Raw genomic sequence first — 21702 nt, forward strand, 5'->3', positions numbered from 1 at the left:
ACAGCATGGCGGGTCTTCTAAAAGCTAGACATACAGCTACCATACGATCCAGAAATTCCACTCCTAGGGATAGACCCGAGAGAAATGAAACCATGTCCAGACAAAAACTTACAGATGTAGGTTCACAGCAGCATTACTCATAACGGCCAAAATGTCAAAACCACTCCAAATGTCCACCACTTACAGATGCATAACCAAAGCGTCTGTCCATACAGTGAAGTATCACTCACCTTACAAGGGACGGAAGGACTGATACCTGCAACATCATGGATGAACCTTGCAAACATGCTCAGTGAAAGCAGCCAGACACAAAAGACCATGTACTGTATGATTCCATTTATATGAAATGTCCAGAATAGGCAAATTCATAGAGACCAAAAGATTAGTGGCTGCCAGGGAGGAACTGGGGAAGGGCAGAATGGAGTTACTGCTAAGAGACACGAGGCTTCTTTTAGGTGATAAAAATGTTCTGGAACTTTACATTGGTGATGTGTAGGGCCAGTTCTCCACTGTGCAGGACTCCCCAAGCAAGGCAGGATGCCCACCACACCCTCAAAAGGCCCGCAGGGGCCTCTGCATCACTGACAGCTGGGCACCCTCCAGCCCGCCCACCACCATTTCCAAACTGTCCCCAGGGGTGCACTGGCCAGGCTTGGGAGTCCCTGCTGCGGACAGAGGAGTGAAAGGCTGAGTGGAGCACATCTCAGCCTCTCCTCTCTGTCACTCTCATGGCCCAAATAACTTTGCTCCACATCATCAGAGTTTCTGCTCCACCAAGTCCAAAGTTCTAGAAGCCTGAGTCTCATAAGTTTCCTCACCACTCCAGGAAAGGAAGGAAGCCCAGTTTCAGGCAGAAGAACAACTTACCACCTCCGCTCGGATGACGTGCCACGATGGCAGCAATACCAGGTTTCCAGGAAATCGCTCCCCAGAAGGAAGGCGGACAGATTCACTAGAGAGCCCACCCACGCCACCACCGCAGGCACAAAAAGGCGAGCGACTCAGAGGAGGGCCAGCAGGCCACCCGCAGGAGAAGTGAATGAGATGACATTCCTGGCACAGTGAGAGGTCAAGGATTAAGTTTAAACACACACACAATTAAACAGTTAAAATAGCTCTTCAAAATATTCACAGATTTATCCAAAACCCAGCAGTCACTTGACATCAAAACATGCACTCCTAATTCAGTATTATTTTCCCTTCAAACGCTTCCAGTTTCCAACTTACCTGGTAATTTGACTGCAAACAGGTCACTGTCTTCCTCCTTGTTCTCGAAGAAGGAACTGTCTGTGAGGGATGGAAGTTCCAGGTGGGTTACTGGCTGCCCGCCTAAGACCACGTTCACACCAGTTTTCTGTCCGTGGCTTAACTTCACGGTCTTCAAGCTCTGAAAACAGGCGGCAGTGCTTTGCTGGGGGTGTGGGGACGAGGGCGGTGAGGAGTACACCATAAATCTTTTGCTGCCTCCTCTCAGGGATGTGCATTTTGGGGTGCATTAGAATGTGGTATTTTGCCACTAAAGCACATAAAACAGATGACTTAAAATAAACTGGACAATTCAAAATTTTATTTGGCAATAAGTTCAACGTCGTATGACATAAAATCAACAATTAGAATAAATAGCAAATTCACATTCAGAATAAATAGCAAGTCTACCTAATTTGCATTCATTGTGTCTGAAATTAAACGATCTGTCATTCTACTAAATAATTAGAAAACGGTTTCCTAGGAGTTGAAGCCTGCAGTATAGAAAAGTACAGAGCACAGTTGTGGGTCGGGTTCCCCAGAAAGCAAACACAGATATGGAGGTTCTCATGCAGGACGTTTTCAGGGGATTGTTCTTGGGATCAACACCTGGGAAGGGGAGCAGGGGTGAAAAGGGAAGGAAGCCAGGCCGGTGGGGCAGGAGCTGGGCGGCAGTACAGACACGAGGAGGCCCCAGCTGCGCACCTGCCCCCCAGCTCTGGGGCTGGATGGGCCTTTGAGGCTCCAGGAAGGGAGCCGGGCCACACCCTCGCCCGAGGCAGGACTTTTCAGCAAGGGAAGCTCCCACAGAGGATGGGCAGCTGCAGACTGTGAGCCAGCAGTCAGGAGAGTAAGTCCTTGGGTCCTGAAGGGGATCCTGGGCAGCCAAGCCCACCACACACTACAAGCACAATCACAGACTACTGCGATGAGAGGTATATTCAGTGAGTGCCGAGCCTGGCAGCTCAATTACACAACGAGAGTCATGCCATGTGCTGGAAACACAGTACTTTACCACTGGCCACATGAGGAAATATGCCCAGAGAGGAGCTCATGGGGGAATCTGGCACACTTGCCTACGGACCTCCTAGCTGCACCTGACTGTGAGCGGGTTTGTCTGCACGCCTCCAGCAAGGTGACCTTGCCCCTGCCACCAACACATCCATCAGAGCAGGGGCCAGCACACCGTGCACGGCCCAAGGGCCAAATCCAGACTGCAGGTGGTTCTCATAGACCAAGCTGTAATGGAACACAGGCGTGCCCAGTCGTACAGGAAGGGCCACAGAAGAGGCCCACAAAGTAGACAGTATTTATTGTCTGGCCCTTTATAGAAAAAGCTTGTTGGGCCCAGCATTAGAGAAATTTCACTCTTTCTTTTCCTTAACCCATCAGGGTATTAAAAGTTAGCTGAACTTGGGACCAACCTCCCATATGCTAACAGAAAAAAAGGAGGTTGGGAGGAAATTGGTACTAAAGGAAATCAGTATTAAGCAGGCAAATCATAGGCTTCCTAACACTTGAATAGAGCAATCAAGGGACTGTGCCTCTGGCCAAATTTACTCTGAGAGCATATTTGAGACAAGGGCCCCAGAGTGGGTCTTTGGCAGCTCACGAACATTCTGCAGAGTGGAAACCAATTCCAGTATTTACCGCACACACTACTGCTTCAAAGGCCTTTGGGGAGGAAAAGAAAGGGAAAGCGATTTAGTTCACCCAAAGCTAAATTAGCTAGGAGGAAAAATTACTTTTCATTTCTCCTTTGCAGTAATTAAGAGGACCAGTGCATTCAGAGCAACAAGAAATTCGGTCTGAAATGTGCCTGAATCAGAAACAGGTGGTTTATGTTACGTGGCTTCAAGGGAGCTGAAGAGAATTTTAAAAAGGAAAAAGAAGGCCATATACGTTAGGAGGAAAGTGGGAGCTGTAAGCCAAACTCCTAAAATATTTTAAAAGCCAGATTTTATCTATAGAAGCAACTCTGGAAAAACCAGCTGTGCAGGTCCCCTCCAGAACAACCTGCTACAGGTACGGTGAGCCTCGCTCAACCGTCACACCTGGCAGGGACTGCCCCGGACCATGAATTTTTGTTCACGTCATTCTGAGAAAATCTGTCTAATGGATGCTAAAAAGAGAAAATACTTTTCAGAGTGCAAACTAATTTTATTCTGTGCACTTCCCAAATCGATGTTTTACATGGTAGAGAATAGACTCCCTTCCTCTGTAACCAATACACATTCATCAGCTTGCACCCCAGGGAACGCACCAGAAAGAACAAAACACAGTGCAGCCTGCTGAATCCCAGCCGAGTCATGACAGTAGCAAGTTAAAATCGATCCCAACTGAGCATAGACAAGGAGCAGGCCTGTCCTTCCTACAGAGACGGCTGCCCAGATCTGTGCGCCCGCCCCGGCATGGGCTTGCAGCCCGCCAGGCGTACGCTCGGTGGGCTCTGCTCAGACAGAGGCCAGGTGCTGCTGCCCGGCAGATCTCAACACCGCCATGTTCAACGGCCTAGAGACTGAAACCTTAATTGGTAGTAAATCATAAAATTCACTTTTCATACCCAGAAAATGTATTTCTTCCCCTAGGCTTGGGTCACCTAACCTAGACATACATAAAAGCGGGTTTTAAAAATAGTTGTACTTCATTCTGGAGTAAACAAAACACTCTATAACTGGCACCTAAGAGCCATCCAATGAATACTTGATGAGATAAAAACTAAGACAAAGTTTTAAAATAACACTTAACTTCCTTACTCAGCTTCTCAAAAGCAGAAACTATCAGCCAAAGGTACCAGCACATCCTTGGAGAACCCCAACACCAAGCGGTTCTGGGCATCTACCTGTACCCCTTCAATGCCAGCCTCCAACACTCTGATGCTCAGAAGTCCCAGGTACTGACAAACAGCGAACCAAATGCCTACTGCATTCCAAGAAAGGAATGGACTAACTGTGTTTATAATAAAATTTAGAAGAAAAAAAGGGGCTAATTGGGCCTAGGAGGTCTAGAGTCCCCTTCACTATTTTAAACATATTGAAAACATCACAAGTACACGCCAATTACAACAGGCAGCATGAGAGCATGCTACAGAACCCATCTAATTTCTGCATCCAGGCAGGTAGCCTGGGAAGGCCAAGCCAGCATCTCATCAACAACTGGCTCCCATACATGAAAAAATTAAAAATACTGAATAAGCAAGTACTCTCTCCACAAGCCCCTCCTGTCCCAGCATCCCTTCGGTTTAAGGATGCATGTCACTTGCCTTGTTCTCGGAAAGAAATGAGAACACTCAGTAGCTAGGTCATTGCCAGCTGTTTCTCTTAGCTTCAATGGTCTTGATCCTCTCCCACATTAAACACAGACACCTAAAGAAAACCACCCAAACTCCCAAAACAGCCACACAAACGTGGCAGGAAAGCAGTCTAAGGGGAGGAGGGGGTGGGAGATGGTAAGCAGTGAGGCCACCTCCCTCCCCTCCTGCTGGATTCAAGCCCCTTTCCTTGGCTGACCAGTCAGGACAGAGACAGGCACCTGCTCACTGCCCTCCAGACAAGGAGGGCTTCTGGAAATGCACACGTTCGCGACAAGACACACACCTGGTGGGGGTCACGGCATGGCGCCTCTGTACAAGGACATTTTCTGGTTTCATTTTTCTCCAGTAAGCACATTCAACCAACACTTGGGGGAGTGAGGGTTCAGGTGTAACGGGCGCCCGGGAGATCCACTGCAGATGCACTGGCTATTCTCACCTGTTTGTTTCTCGCTGCCTTATTCAACCAACCTGTTCTGTTGTCTGGAAATTTAACCAGAAGCTCTTTTCTCCTCACCCTTCTCTTCTGGGAAAATGAAAGACTGCTCGTCACTTGGGGCACCATTTGTCCCTCCCCTGCACGGGGCAGGACACAGGAAACGGGTGCGGAGGACAACCAAAGCCAAGGACTTGCGACTTCTCTCATTCTTTCTCACATCAGGCTTCCGGGGAGGCCGAGTCTGCTTTCAGGTGACGCACCAGAGCACTGAAGCCGTGGAACCAAGCGATTCAGGGAGCGGCTGCTGTCCAGGGCCCGTCCCTGCCGCTGACTGCCGTGTGTGCCACCGCGGGGCTCACGGATACCCAGCATTCTGCCAGCAGTTCACCCCGGCACCACCTGTGAACGTCCAGTGCATTCTTGGTGCAAGAGTCAAGAGGAGTTTCACAACATCACCTGCTGGAATACAGAGGGGGCATGGAGAAGCCCCGCTCCCAGGAAGGCTGGCATGGGCTACAGGACCTCGGTAAACAAGGCCGATCTCCGAGGGTCAACAGGAAGCAGCTGCCGTCCCCACGTGTCCAGGAGGGCAGCCCCAAGAGCTACGAGCTTCCGTCTTCACGAGTGGGGGTACTGTCCATAATGTATAAAAGAAACATCACAAGGCATACCTTATGGTTTCTGAGAGGGACACTCACTCAGATCCACGCCAAGTCTTCCCAGTGCAGGGCCATTGCTGGTTCCAGCCTTGTTTCTTTCTGGGCCGGGGCGGGCCCCTGGCTACTTAGCCTGGGCCTCCTGTAGGAGGGGGAGCCTGGAGAAGGGGGGCTGGGCGGCCCAGGCGGGGAGCTCATGCTGCAGCGGGGTCCTCCGGGGGTAGAACGTGTGGCTGACGTCATAGTTGAGGAGGCAGCTCAGGGACGCCATGTAGATGTCAGCAAATCGTGACAGGCGTCTCAGGAAGTACGTCGGGTTCTGGTCTGTGCGGAACAAGCTTCCAAACTGGGCATTGAAGAAGCCTTTGGTCATTTCTCTGAAGCAGCAAAAGAAGCAACAGAGGATGATTCCAAAAAGGTCTGTCTTTTAAGTTACTGAAATCCACATCGCCGTTTCTTATTTATAGGACTCAAATTAGCCTAGAGCAGCCCCGACTTCTAATTGGGAAAACCAGTCTGTCTGTCCATCCATCAAAACAACTCTGACCACATTCCCCACACAGGCCAGCTGGAGACGGCACTGCTGGAGGCTCCCCTAAATGTGCAACCCCACCATTTCCCAAACACAAAGGGTGCGGGAGCTTCTGAAGGTCCACAGACATGCAGAATGTTCTCAGAGTCTCCAAACGCCCCTTGTCTGCAGAATGGGATCAAGGCCCCGTTTTTATGAGGTTATAGAGAGAAGTAAGAGAAATTAAAAAGCATATTGCAAACTTGAAAGTACTTTATGTCTAAGAGATTAAGGCATAGTTTATAGAGATGAAAATACATCTCCACCATCCATTACAGGGCTTCAAACGCCTCCTCAGAGCTTGGGTTACAGGCAGATACCTGTAATCTTGCAAGGTTGTTCACTCCACCCCAGGCTCTAAGGCCCTCAATACCCGCCTCTGTGCATAAATCCACACCCCATCACACATTCACAGGATATGCACACCATCCAGTCTGGTAGCTGGGACCCCTACACAGAGACCGTTCCAGCAGAATGGATAAACACCATTTGACTGTTAGTAAATCAGTTATAAACACAGCAGAAAACATAATCTTTTATACAAATGTGTGATAAAAGCTACTAGTCTGTCTTCATAAGGTGACAGATGCTACAAGTAGAAGAAAATTAAAAGACCTCAATTAAGTCTGCAGGTGGAGCAGCATAAATGGCTTTTAAACTTTTACTGAAAAATCTCATTGAGATGTGAGGTTGTTAGAGATTTGAATTCAAAACAAAATCTCTGACAGGTGAAATAAATCCATTCTCTAATAGTGTGAGGTCCCTGGAGTGTAGGGCTCAGATTTGGCCTTCAGCGGTGAGGGGCCCAGAGTCTAACAGATCATATGCCCATCACCCTCTCACCAATATTTTTATACCCACATGAGAGCAACAACCATGTCAGAATAAGCTCCCAACAGACACACTGAGAGGGAGAGGGAGGACTGATTCAATACAGCAGAGGCTTCCGCAGCCCCAGGGGATGGACTCTGCTCCCTCTGCACGCACATCGCCCACGTCAGGCGGCCATCTTCTGCTTAGAGGCCAGAACCCAGGCAGTCAGCGCTACTTCCAGACCTTAACACAGCTGCGCCCGTGGCGGGGGAGGGAGGGGACACGGCAGCCACAAGAGCAGAAACAGTCACGTCCACAGTGTCCACAGACACAGCATCCTCTGAGGGATGCACGCCTGTCCACGCGGCCTCTGATGAATAACCGTTCCCTCAGATGCACACCCACTGAACTCCCCTGACAGCAGAAAGGCTTTCTGCGCCAATAAACACAGTGATGCTGATGCACACACGCTCCTGAAACAGCCGTGGCTACAAATAAGCACCGGGGTGGTAGGAGCCCCAAGAGTTCACTGTGGTTCAGAGCTGCCTCCAGTGCTGCCCGCATTGCCAACAACTGGGCCACCAGCCACCCAAACGGGAAAGTTAAGTGGCCTGGGAGGAGGGAAGGGAGAGAGGTGTGAGGGGCTCACCGCTGCCTCGAAGAGATGACATTCATCACTAATGGCAGACGGCTGGGTCTGGGTACTGGGGGTCACAGTGACCCCTGGCAGCTAAAACCGGCTGTTCTGAGTCAGCCTCAGGCAGGCCCTGGGGAAGGTGTACGGCTGAGTGAGCGCAGCCTGGGGCCTGATTCGTGATATTCGAAACAGGCCACTCTTACCTCATCTCCTTCCTCTCCTTCTTCCACTCCTGCAAAACCAGCTGGGACTCCGCGTCTCTGTGAACCTGCAGGACACAAGCTAGTTATTGAGCCGGTTCTCGTTGTGAATAAACTCACCCGGCCGTGAGAATTTTTTAACAGGCAGCTTTTCTTGGAGGAATTTTAGTCAACCCTGAGACAGACACTTGCATGAAATAAAACATTTTCAAACTTCCCAGCTGCAAACTGCCCTTCATCAAATTAACATGGAATATTATGAAGCTATTAAGTAAGGCCCCTATAAACTCAAGATATTAAAGTGTTATTAAAGGCTGTGTATAATGCATATGTATCCACATAAAATACACGTGTATATTGTGTGTGTAATGTATCCATCACATGCATGCAACACCCCTATAAACATACTTAATACATTCCTATTATACAAGTAAACATGTATACACATTAAAATGGCAGTTAAGTGGAAACAGCCAGTATAACAGCACACCCACGAACTACAAAAATGTAAAAACATGTGCATGTATTTGGAAACTAACATGGAAATTTTTCTTTAATTTGTGCAAGAGTAGTAGAATTATAATTGGCTTTAATTTTTTTCCCTTAGTATTATATTAACTTTTAAAGTGTTTAAAAGGGAAAACAGTTGTTTTTGTAAAACACAAGAAGGCAGAGCACCTCAACCAGATGGAAAAGCAGAGAATTTTCTGGGTGGGCTGAAATGAGAGCAAAAGGCAAAGAGAAAATGACCACTGCCCAGCCCTAACCAATGGAATCCCTCAAGTCTGTCTCCAAGGCTCTTGTGACTAAACAGGAACTCTGGCCAGAGTCAGAGGTGCACATGACCGCAGGGGACAGGTGGGGCTCCCCGCAATTCGCGGTCACAGGAGCAGCCTCAGATCCTGGAGGAAAATACCAAACAGGCAGACCATCTGCTTCGATGAGGCAGCCAAGGCCCCTCTGTTGATCACATCTGCCCAGATCAAGGGATTGACTGAGTCACCCGCTTAGGGTCTCGGCCACCAGACAAAACCCTGAGCTTGTAACGTGGAGTTCCTGCCCGGCGCCGCTGCCTACCCCACCAGGAAGCAGCCACCACTGCGCGACCCCCGGCTGTGTGTTACCGGAGCACCCGAAGACTGACCGGCCCAGCACTGCTGCGGACGCTGATGTAGGTTCTAGGAACATGTTTCAGTTAACTTCCACACTTTAACAAATTACTCGCTACAGAATTTAGGCTTACAAAGTATGTGACTAGATCAAAGCTCTGTAGGGTGCCACAAGGAACTGATTCATATCTGTAGATACACACATACACACAAGCACACACACATATACAAGCACATACACACGCGTATGCACATACACACATACAGCTGTGCACACACACACATACACACATATGCGTATTTATATTCAGCACCTACCATGTGGCAAGCACAGTGCTAGATGCTGAAGACACGAGAGCAGACAGACAGAGGCCCAGGTGAGTGAGGGCAGAGCCAGGGAACCAGACCACGAAAACACGATGTGCTACTGCCCAGAATGCGCTCCAAATGACACTGCTGGCCCCAAAAAGAGCACACCCAACCTCAGGAGACAAATCTCTCTCCTCAGAGAATAGTCTATGTGCTCTAAAAGGGGAGAGTTCTAGGAACATGTGACACAGGATCACTGGAATAATGTAGAGCTTTCCAGGCAAACATGGGGGCAGGAGAATGGGAAGGAAACGGAGAGGACAGTGAGAAATGACACTCATCTGGATATTTTTTAAAGTATCAGCCACCCTCCTCTGTGTCCTAGTGAACCCACCCGGACAGCCTGCCATAAAGTGGCCAAAGCCGAGGCGATACGGCACAGAGGTGGGGGTTCTGGGGCCAGTCGTCCCGGTTTGCGGCCCAGCACCACCCCTTACTATGAGCAAGATGGTTTCTCTCTGTGCCTCAGGCTCTTTGTCTGTAAAATGGGGATGATGCCACTGCCCACTTCAAAGAGTTGTTGTGAGAATGAAACGAACGTAAAGCCCCTGGTGCCTGGACCATAGTAAGCTCTTGTTTCTAAATAGCTTGATTCTGCTGTTCACTGACTTTTCTGGAACAGTTACTTACCTCTCAGCCACAGTTTCCACTCCTATAAAATGGGACAGCAACGTCAATGTCAACTCCCTTATCTTCCTTCCCTAACCACACACCTTACAGAATTAACTCTATAAGTCACAGAAATCTTTCCAGCACTTCTATTCTCTAAAACACACACCCCTTATTCACTGAACTTTTTATACAGGTCAGAGAGAGGAAGACAAAAAAACAAAACACAAACAAAAACCGTCCTCAAAGCTAAAATGCAGTGACATCATCTACACGCAGGTTGCATTTCTGTATCTGACAGCTGCCCACATCACAGAGACCACACCCAAGGCAAGAGGTCCGGCTACCCTCGAGCTCTTGAAACTGCACAGCCAGGAAACACGTCAGTGCAGCGCTTAACAGCACAGACTTGGGCACCACACAGCCCAGGTTCACGTTCTTGCTTTGTCATTTTATGACCCAGGACACATTACCTAACCTCTTAAATACCCCGTTTCCTTCTTCTAAAGCGGCCTAAGCTACCCACACAGGACAGCTGGGACGATGAGTGAACAACGCGGAGCAAGCACTCAGCACAACGCCCGGCGCGTAACGAGTAACCATCAGTACTGCCGCGACCTATGCACAGACTCGAAACTACATTAACCCAGAACTGATGCCTTTTATTTTTAGACAATTATTTCACCAACAAGCACAGTAAGGGAAACAGAACCAGTCCTCGCCAGAGATGAGCCAAAGAGCACTGGAGCCAGAATGCACTGGAAGCAAGGCCTGGGGGACGTGCAGGGCCCCATGTTCTGGAATGTGTGCGCCCTGGAGGAAGGACCTGGCCTGCCACTCCCCACAGCCCTGCCTGAGCTCGCTGCCAGCTGGGCCAGGCAAGACAGCTCCCTGCCCATTTCCAAAGCAGGCTGGCAGGCCGTGGGCAGCAGGCCACGGCCAGAGGCTGCAGGTGTGTCAGCCAAGAGGGCAGCCATCCACGCCCCTTATCCTAAAAGAGTCGGCACGCACGCTGAGACGGCCGTGGGCCAGGCCAGCAGAACCAGCGAGATGCCCCATGAGATAGGGGAGAAGGTCCCAGCTGCAACCAGGGGCAGCTGCCACAGGCCAGGAGATCACCACCAGAACAACATTCCTCACTAACTGCCCCCAACAGTCTATACAACTGACAGAAAAAACTGCCACAGAACTCCAGTGAACCAGCAAACTGCAGGTATTATCTTCAAAATCAGATGGAGGCTGTACACGAGGATCTTGACTCTTACCTTGAGACTCTTTCCAGTAAGCTGTGGTGCCCAGCCTTAAGTGTTGATCCCATTTTACAGATGGGGAAACTGAGACCCAGAATGGAGCAGTCCCACAGCAAGTTAAAGGCAGAAGCAGGATTGGACCCAAACACTGACAGAGGTTCTCAAATCCCACTACCCACAGAATCTCCCGATGGGCTTCAGTGGGGAAGTGAGGACACTGCATTTCAACAGACACGGGGACATAAGCAAACACTCGTGCTGACACGGGCCCCACAAAGCTCTTTCTCTAGACGGCTTTGTTGGGGAAGGGGGAGACATTTTTAAAGTTCTCTTCAGGGAAAATGGCAGAACTCTTTCAGGGGCAAAATAACCCCAGTAGTTATTCTACAGGATGACTTATACCTCATAGCTTAGAACCACAATTAAACCACAATTAAAATAACTGTGACCAGTGGACTAACCTCAAGCTTAAAGGAAAAAGTAGGAGAGAAAAAAATCCCAAACCTGCATCTGCTCCAATAACCCGGTCAGGGTTTGCAGCCAGGTCATAGTTTGAACATACTGCTCTGTGTTCATGATTTTGAGCTCAGATCTTAATTCTGGGATAATTGCACCAGTTCGCCAGCCGTGCTTCAGAGTCAAGTCCTGATTGCAAAGATCACAAAAAGTCAACATTAATCTCAACAGAACTTAAACCATTTCACTACCTTTCCCAGATGCAACAGGCATTCATTGGATTACTCTTTAATTGTAATGGTTAGTTATTAACCAAGCTGAATTCAACAAATTACATCTAACTAAAGCCAATTTAGCCCCAAGCTTTGACCATTTCACCCTAAGAAAGTTTCTGTAACAGAAATAACTGCTATGAATCCCAGCCCCTACAGAAACACAGGATCTGGCATCGTTAACCACAGTCTGTAAAACTACATTAGGTCAGGGACAGAAAAAAGCTCAGCTGAGATGTTCCTGAAGGTCTTCACTCAGTTCGTCCACAGAGCGCTGGGGGACACCCACTGCGTGCCAGGCCTTGTGAGTTATGGGGAACCACAGAATCTCAGACTTGGAATGGTCACACAATGTCAACATACATGATCGTGTTTTCATTCCAAACATGGCAATCCCACGATTTGACAATAGGCCAGTATACCCAATATCAGTGATGTCCCAGGAAATCTAAGCTATACAATCATCATACTAAATGGTCATTAATGTTCTCACTTGGCAAACATTTACCAAATATTACAACTTGCCAGGCCCTGGCCAAATACTGAGGATAAAATAATGAACAAAACTAACAAATCCCTGCTCTCATGGGAAATACAGACAAAAAATAAGCAAGTAAATACACAGTGCAGGTGGTGATAAACACAATGGACAAAAATCCAGCAGAATAAGAGGGAAAGGAGTTACCATTTTATACAGCGTGGTTAGGAAGACCAGGCTGATAAAGAGAGATGGGATTAGAGACCTGAAGGGAAGGAAAGTAAAAGTATGCAAATACATGGGAGGAGAAAATTTTTGGCTGGAAAAACAGCAAGTACAAAGGCCCTGGGGCAGGAACATGCTGGGAGTGGGATGGGTTAAGAAATAGCAAGGCCCAGGGGTTGGGGGGGGCAGAGTAGGAGAGAGGGCAGAGGCAGGAGGTGCCTTCAGAGAGGGAGGCTGGGGAAAGAGATCAAGCAGAGCCTTGAGGACAGCTGTAAGAAATTAAGCTTTTACTCTGAGGGAGAAAGGGATGTTTTTAAGAAAAGAGATTTTAAGGGTTTTAAGGAGAAGAGTGGTATATGGTTTACTATTTTGAAAGTTCACTCTGGCTACTCACCTCAAGCTAGAATCCCGGCTCTGTAAGTCCTAAGAGTGTCTACCTTCTCCAGTGGTTGAATTTCTTTAAACCTTTCAATAGTTCTCTCTGTCCTATAATATATGAAACCCTACACACAGCACACTCTTTTAAATAGTCCCAATGGTGGCAAACTTTTGAAGGTGGACCTTATTTCTGAAAATAAGTACAAAGTCCTCTGGAGCATTCCTAAGACTAAAGTACATGGTAATAAATTAATAATAATAAAACTCATTTTCTCCTTTGCCCCAAACCGGCTCTCAAATTTATTCCAAAGAGGGCACCAAAATGCATTTTGAGAAACAGCAGCAACACTGAATGTAGCAACATTCCTAAGGTCGTCCCCTTGAAGGGTAACAATCTTCACTGTCCACATAATTTCTGACAAGTTGATGAATTAGTCTTACCACTTTAAAACAGTGGTTTCCAAACTTTAGCATGGCATCCAACTATATGCTGTCTACAAGACACTTATTTTAGATCTAAGGACACACACAAGCTGAAAGTGAAAAGATTAGAAAAGAAATTCCACGCACAGAGTAACCAAAAGAAAACAGAGGTTGCTATACTGATATCAGACGAAACAGATTTTAGGTCAAAAACTTACAAGACACAAAGAATGACATTATACAATGATAAAGGGGTCAGTTCACCAAAACTATATAACAACTATATGTGCACCGAACAGCAGAGTTCCAAAATATATGAAGCAAACATTAACAGAACTGAAGGGAGAATAGACTGCTCTACGGTAACAGCAGGAGACTTCAATACCCACTTTATATAGTGAATAAAACCACCAGACAGAAGATCAAACGGGAAGTACAGGACTCAAGCAACACTAAAACCCAATCAGACCTAACAGACACAGAGAACTCCACCGAACAAAAGCAGGATACACATTTTTCTCAAGTGCACACAGAACATTCTCCAGGATAGACTGTATGTTAGGCCACAAAACAAGTCTTAATTTTAAAAGACTAAAATCATACAAAGTATCTTTTCTGATCACTAGGAATGAAACTAGACATCAACAGCTGAAGAAAAAACCGAAAAATTCAGAAACGTGGAACTTAAACACCACATTCTTAAACAACCAGTGGGTCAAAGAAGAAATTAGGAAATACCTTGAGACAAATTAAAGTGCAAACACAACCTACCCAAACTTCTGGGATGCAACAAAAGCAGTGCTAAGAGGGAAATTTATAGGTACACCAACAATAAAAATAGAAGAAAGCTCTCAAATCAAAAACTTAACTTTATACTTCAAAGGATCTAGAAAAAGAGGAATAAACTAAACTGAAAGCTAGCAGGACAAAGGAAATAACAGAGACCAGAGCAGAGATAAATAAAATAGAGAATACAAAAACAACAAAGAAAATCAACAAAACCAACAGTTGGTTCTTCAAAAAGATCAACAAAATTAAGCTTGACTAAGAAAAAAAGAAGACTCAAATTATTAAAATCAGAAATGTAAGTGGTGACACTACCAATTCGACAGAAATAAAAAGGATTACTAAAGAAAAGTACTGTGAACTATTATATGCTAACAACCTGGATAAAATAGATGAAATGGAAAAATTCTCATGAACACACAACCTACCAAGACTAAATCATGAAGAAACAGAAAATCTGAACAGACCTCTAACTAGTAAGGAGATTGAATCAGCAAGCAAAACCTTTCCATCAATGAAATGCTGAGGACCAGATGGCTTCACCAATGAACTCTACCAAACATATAAAGAAGAATTAACACCAATCCTTCTCAAAGTCTTCCAAAAACTAAAGAAGGAGGAACACTTCCTAACTCATCCTATGAGGCCAGCATTACCTGATATCAAACGTTTAAGTGTGAAAGACTGCTGAGAACAGACAGCTCGACCCCACCCCGAGAGCTCCTCAGCAGGTCTGGGGTGAGGCTGACCATTTGCGTTTCCAACTAGTTCCCAGGTGATGCTGATGTCACCGGGACCGCACTTGACGAACTACTGCTTTGTGAGCACTTCTCACAGTGCTAAGACCTGTATGTGCGTGTCACCTCAGGGCCACGTACCCATGTGCCTCAAGGGTGGCACACAGTGAGCCACCCCCTCAGAGCCTGCAGACCACACAGCAAGAGGTCAATGCTTGTGATGTTGCATTGCCTGGCTGGACTCTGGGGGTGCCAACATCCTAAGAGGAGCACTTTATATTCCTACTTTACTACGCACTTTTGTATACATTACCTTATTTCACTCTCCTTACAAACGAGGACATCAGGGCTTGAGGGAGGTGCCCAAGGTCACAGAGATAATGACCAGCAGAGATGGGATGAAAACCTCAGTTTCCTAAGTCTGAGCCCACGATTCCTCCCACTAGGCCTCCAGCCACTGGACAGACAGGATTTTGTGGCGTGTGTGCCAGAGTCCCCTGGGAAGAAGGTCACTAGACACAGGCACTGGGATCGCCCTCTACCTCCACCACCTTTGCAAATTCGGGCTCCGTGGCCCTCAGAGGGGCTCGGGCACGTGTGCTCTGGCCGACAGTCAGCAGAACCAGAGGAACACAGACGTGCACAGATGGGGCAGGTCCTGTGTGCACCAAAATTCTCGGAAATATCAACAGTGGAGTCTGACAGCCAGACACAACCTGACCCCTGTCACTCCCGTGACACTGAGCTTCACTCAGACTTTGCGAGACGTGTCCGGTGCAAGCTTGCTTGGAATCATTTACAAACATAAATTCGTTCCATAAGGAACCAAGTGTGGTTAGAAATGTGACTAACTCAATCTTGCTCCAGTTACAGACTAAATCATAATTCAAGTCCTGAGACACTCGTCATTCCAAGGGGCATGAAAAGCCTTGTTTTCACATAATAGCTATTTCCTGGAAATGCCATTTTGTGCTCTTTCAAAATGACTGGCTGGAAAAACCCTGAATGATGTTTATGAGCTTTTATGGTGCATTTGTATGTTTCTGAAGCTTAATAATAAAAGGAAAAGGAAAGAACATTGGCATTATTTCTTACCATTACTCAAATGGAAAGATTTTTTTTCTGATAAACTCAGTAAATTGCTAATGTCACCATTTCCAAAAATGTTTATCTTTTTCATGACTGATCAGTAAAATATGAGACATTAAAAAAAAAAAAAAGTGGCCCACTCCTTGGCTTTTTTGAAAGCATGAAAATGGTCTTAAACAAAAGATAATTTCCTAATAAGTGGGCCTAACAGTATCTGTCCCCAGTAAAGAAACAGGAAGAGAAGTTCCTCACCGCCAGGTCACTGTATATATGGTCACCAAAATACAAGACTTTAGATCCCCTCCATCCAGTAAGCTTCAAAAATTCATATAAATTGCCCTGCAATAACAGAAAAAATATAGGTATATGATAGTAAGACAGAGACTTGTATAATCCATGGCCCAGAACATCTACTTTTTTAAACTTAAAAAAAAAAAAAAAGGTTTTTGCTTTTAATTTCAAATATCAAAATATTAACATAAAAAACACCTTTATGTGAAATATTTCAGACCTTTCTTCTAAGTCAAATGTCCTTTTCAAAAAGAATTCATACTATATATACCTCTTTGTAACTAACTTTTTTTTACATTTAACATTCTGTGACCATGTCAATATTCACCTGCTACCTAAATTTAGCAGCTGAGAACCACCATGATTCATTTTACCAATTCTCTGATGTTGGACACTTACCTGGTTATCTATTTTGTAACTTCATGATAAATATTCTTACAGCAAAGTTTTAGCTACATCTTAATAATTTTGTGAGGCTCACTTCCCAGAAGTGGAGTGGCTGTATCAAAGCTGATCTTTCAAGGCTAAGAAAGAACACTTTGTGCCAAATCCAGAAATGTATCAGTATTAAAAAAAAAATTGTACAGTATTGAATAGTACTGTTTTCTATAATTTTATGTTATAAATATTACACAAATATAACAATTTTTAAAGAATGAGATAAAAAAAACAGTAACTTCAGTAACACAATAATGGTCCGCAATTCAATCATTTACTCAAACAATGAGAGCATTCTATGATACCAAAATATATCAAAACTGAACATAAAACACAACTATCAGGAAATTATTACTAATTTGAATGAAATGCCATGTGATCAAATGCTTCTAAAGAGAAATTTTCAAGGCTTACTACTGGCATCTTAAATTTTATATCTTATGGAAAAAATGCACTGAATTTTGTTTTTAAAAACTGTTCCATTCTGAGTTAATTCAGACAAAGCCCACTGAAAATACATTGACTTAAGCTTAAATTCCGCCACCAAGCTATAACCAGTCAGTTCCGGCAGAGCACTGAGAACCACGCCTGGCACATAGACAGCCTCAGCCAACGCCAGCTGTTACCATCATAACTGATCACCAAGCACAGCGACAAAAGGACAGATTGGTCATGAGATACCTGTTTGTAAATCTGGCCTTTCTGCAACTTGTGGATTTTATCCCAGAGTAAGACGCCTTTCTCATTCACCTTTCGGAAAGGTCTACCAACAGAAACAGGAAACATTAAGACATGCAGGAGCTGTGCAGGCTGTGGGCTGTATGAGAAACTACACAGTTACCCCCCAAAAACGGAAAGGAGCATCACAAACCAAAACCAAAACCAAAACCCTGCCACCCGTTCCCTGGCCTCATGCAATACACCCCAAACTGTGGACCCCGCTATACAAAGGAGTTTAGTGAAAAAAGAACTCCAGGGTCAAATAAATTTGGAAAACACTACGCACTATACATGTCCCTCTTTAAAAGTTACTGATGGTTCCAAAAAGCCTGCTTATAAAGAAACTTCCTTTAACCCAGAGTTCCCAAGCTGGTTTGACCATGCACAAAAAAAGCTTATGGAAATAAAGCTTAGTACATTTATCTAGCTTTGCACTTGAAATTCAAGCATTCTAGATATAAACCACATCAGAGAACCGGGCATTTTATTTTACGATGGGGTGTAAGACTAAAGGCCTCGTTTCTCACCCTGGAGGTACTAATCCAAAAAAACAAGGTTTGTTTGTCCTTTTTCATTTTAAGGCAACATTTATTTGGATTGCATTTCTGGTTAGAAAAATACAAACTCACTGCAAAAAATTCTGGAAAATACAGAAAAATAAGATGAAGAAAAGGAAAATCACCCATAATTCCAGTACCCAGGTAGAAACACCATTTCCGTGGCTTTCAGTCTTTATGTATCTGTTATCTTTCTCTTTTCTATGAATTAAAATGAGGATCAGTTGTGACATATATCTTCTTTCCTCCAATGCTGTGAGCAACTTCCCCTGTGATTAGGGGGTCTTCATACATCACTTTTTACAGTCATAAAACAATTTCGTTGCATTTTTTTTCAAATACCATACTCTTAATAACTGCATAATATCCCCTCATTAGGAAGTTCCTTTAAGTTGTCTCCACCCTTCATCATTATAAATAACACCAGGATGAACACAGGTGGAGGATTCTTAACCCAGGCACCTCGAGTGAGGGAGAGAGCTGTGCTGGGACCCCCGGGGAAAATAATCTAGGACACTGCTCTGCCACTGTTACAAACATGACAAAGTGGAGGAGGTCGTGGTGAAAGGAGAGATGTGGCCCTTCCCCTGACCACCCCCTGGAATCTAACAAGAAAACGCAGCAGAGCGTTTTATCAGTGACCAAGCAGCAAGCCAGTGTTCACAGCTGGTTTTGATCAACACTCTAGCTTTCCCTGCATTCTCTTGAATTCTCAGTCTCTGCACACAGTTCTTGGGTTTGCCTCCTCTTCCAGGAGTAACTGTGACACTTGGAAAAGTGGAATTTAGCATCACAAGAGGAATTTAGCCCACTCAACACTAACTACAAGGCACCAAATTATGATGCTTTTAATCACCTAGCAGAGAGGAGGGGAAAGCTGCATGACTACCAACTGCAAAATAGAGAAATGAGAGGCAAAAGCGTTTCAAAAGCAGGCCATTATTAAACAAATACGAATTATTCTTATAATTCTAGTGCAGTAACTCTCAATACTATTGACATTTGGCGGGGATGAACTCTTGGTGAACTGGTCTGTCCCACAGGTTAAAAGACATTTTAGGACCCCTGACCCCAAGTCACTGTACGCTAAGAGCACACCCAGTTACCATCACAACCCAAACTTCCCCATTCCTCTATTTCCCAAGGCTACTATGGCAGAAAGACTTCATCAAAGTTTTGGAGAGTACTTGATGCAAAACCTGTGTTGCAGAGAAGTTTTGCAAAATCCAACCGCAATCGTCAATGAACCATTCAGAGCTCTATTTAAAGAGATACGCACGGGGGCGGGGGGGGAGTGCTTGTTGCTGTTGTTTTGTTATGCTTCACAGTGTGTCTGCATCATGAGATCTAATTTACTGTGTTGATAATTAAGTTTGGATTTTTCATTGCTGTCGATCGTTTTCTTAAAGCTGAACTCCCTGAAGCAGCCTGTGTTGAATTACACCATTTCAATAGGCACAAGCTGTCTGCTATGTACTAATCCCACCTTCCTTGCAATTACTTGCTCGAAGAGTTAAAAATCAAAAGCTATAATGTTAGGTGCTTGTGATTTTCCAGTTGGATTTCATCTAGACAAATAAGTATTCACAGCAGCAAATGAAGAAAATCTAGACCCTAGAAAGACAGACACTTACCTCCGCTTATCATTAAAGAAGTTTGGCTTCTCGGCCTGCACAATGACCACATCAAACAGGTCCCTCCAGTCTTTTCCAACAATATACCTCATCCCTTTGTCCCTAGAACAACATGCCAGCCGGTTAGTCTAAGGTTAAAGGGGTTAACCATTCTTGTGACTTTTTCTTCCAAATTTCTAGCTTCTAAAATACACAGAATACAGGAAGTGAGCCCGAAGCCAGTAAGTAAACGCAGAAGAACTTACACAAAGCTGCTGGGGCTATTGGTGATGAGAAACATCTTCTTGCCGTGATCAGCCAGCTTGGCCAACACCGCGCGGGTCTGCTCGGCGTAGCAGACGTACTTATCTAAGAGCAAGAGAAAAATGAACACTCAGATCCAGGGTGAAATCAGTCCGTATGCAAGTGCTTCCTAAGTGGGGCAGGCGGGTCCAGCACCGTCTGCGGCAGCTGGGGGAAGAAAAGCCTTCAGGAACTTGATTCAGAGCGGTGTATTGGTACCCAGTGCATCCGTAACCAAGACCCTGTTCTCCTTACTCTAAGTGGAAAAACCTAAGTGGCTGCAGCTGCCAGCTCCTCTCCTTTTGAGTTGGGATTATGTCAAGTTCTGAGACAAAGGGGAGGGAGACAACTGAGATACAAGGATGCAAAGTCCTTGCACTGTACTCAGAAGAGGTCCTGCAGCCCCTGCTCAGCGCGTGGAGTGAGAGTAAAATGCCTGCAGGATGACCCAGCAAAGGGAAAGGCTGGTCTTCACGATAACGTCGGGTACATACCAATGTCTGCTTCGATTGCCCTGTACATGATTCCTTTGATGTGCACGTCCCGAATTGCATCCTGTCAAGAGAGACATTTTCAATCAGTCAGAGAACAGCTAAGATCGCCTGAGTGCAAGTGAAACGGCATTTGGGATAACGTCTGTCTGCTGAAGGCCGACAATCCGAGCACTAAATGAAATCCAAATTCCGGTCCATTTATCAGAGGCAGCCCCTTGGGAAGAAACTTAAGTTTCCATGGTGATAGCAGCAGTTTCCAAAGCAACTTTCAAGAGTCACTTAGAGGAGAATTGGTGTGAACAATTCTGAAAAGAGCCCCACAGGATAAACAGTAATTTATATGCAGTATCACAAACAAATGATTCCAGGTCATGCGGACAAAGGGAATTATTGCTCTTTGCATCTTTGCACCCTTCTCTAGACCCCAACAGCAGGTTCTGTGATCTAGAAAAAGAGGCAGAGGCCAATGATGGGAGCCTCCTCTCAGTGCTACCAGAGAGGCAAGGAACTGTTAAGGAGCTTTCAAGTCAGGCTGAGATGCGGTCCAGCTGGCAGACGCAGGGAAGTGCCCAGGGATGCAGCAGCCAGACGCCTGGCAGATATCAGAGCACAGCCCCTCTCAGGTGGCTCTGAGAAGGCGGGAACTCCTGGAGGCCCAAGGAAACTTTCTGGCGCCTGTAGCAAAGGACAGGGCTGCAGGAAAATCTGGGCCATAAGCCTTCAGAAATTAGCAGAAGCTTACTGTCAGGAATGAGCACCTTTGCACTGGAAGCTCACCCTCCATTACCTGCCAGCACAGGCCTGTTTCAACTTCACATCAGCAGAAGGCAGAGGTTAAGAGCAAGCCAGAGCCCAACTTTCAGGTCTGGAATCCAAGCTCTGCTCTGTACTAGCTTGTATGCTCTTGGGCAAGTTACTCAACCTCTCTGTGCTTCAATTTCTTTATCTGTGTAAAATGAGCATGATACTACCTCAGGGCATGATTGTGAGGATTTCATTAGTTAGTATGGATAAACGATTCAGAAAAGTTGTGCCAGGAACACAGGAAACTACATGAGTTCGCTATTAGTGGTAATAATACTTAAAGTAAAAACTGAACTTTCTAGGAAACGTCTTTCCTCATGAATGCAAAGGGTTATTACATAACTACAAGTGATTCTTAGAGACGAAGTATTTGTGTGAGCAAAAAGAACAGAAACTAAATATTTAAATAGAGTTCAAATAACAACAGACT

The 21702-nt window shown here is 45.6% G+C and overlaps 1 protein-coding gene across 4 annotated transcripts in view; it reads right to left on the reverse strand.

The window, feature by feature from the left end:
- Positions 1–1545: 1545 nt before the first annotated feature.
- The window catches only part of NT5DC3 (5'-nucleotidase domain containing 3), a 60542-nt gene continuing 40385 nt past the window's right edge, over positions 1546–21702 (reverse strand). For all 4 annotated transcript variants that reach the window (XM_031462918.2, XM_031462917.2, XM_064491659.1 and 1 more), the window contains 8 exons: positions 20469–20529; positions 19938–20040; positions 19693–19794; positions 17463–17544; positions 16305–16391; positions 11713–11853; positions 7875–7939; positions 1546–6027 (listed from right to left, as the gene is read on the reverse strand). In XM_031462918.2, the coding sequence (XP_031318778.1) occupies positions 5775–6027; positions 7875–7939; positions 11713–11853; positions 16305–16391; positions 17463–17544; positions 19693–19794; positions 19938–20040; positions 20469–20529 (894 nt within the window). In that variant the 3' untranslated portion in view covers positions 1546–5774. The remainder of the gene's footprint in view (positions 6028–7874; positions 7940–11712; positions 11854–16304; positions 16392–17462; positions 17545–19692; positions 19795–19937; positions 20041–20468; positions 20530–21702) is intronic.

This window comes from Camelus dromedarius, chromosome 11, assembly GCF_036321535.1.
Source record: "Camelus dromedarius isolate mCamDro1 chromosome 11, mCamDro1.pat, whole genome shotgun sequence".
NCBI classification, from domain to species: Eukaryota; Metazoa; Chordata; class Mammalia; order Artiodactyla; family Camelidae; genus Camelus; species Camelus dromedarius.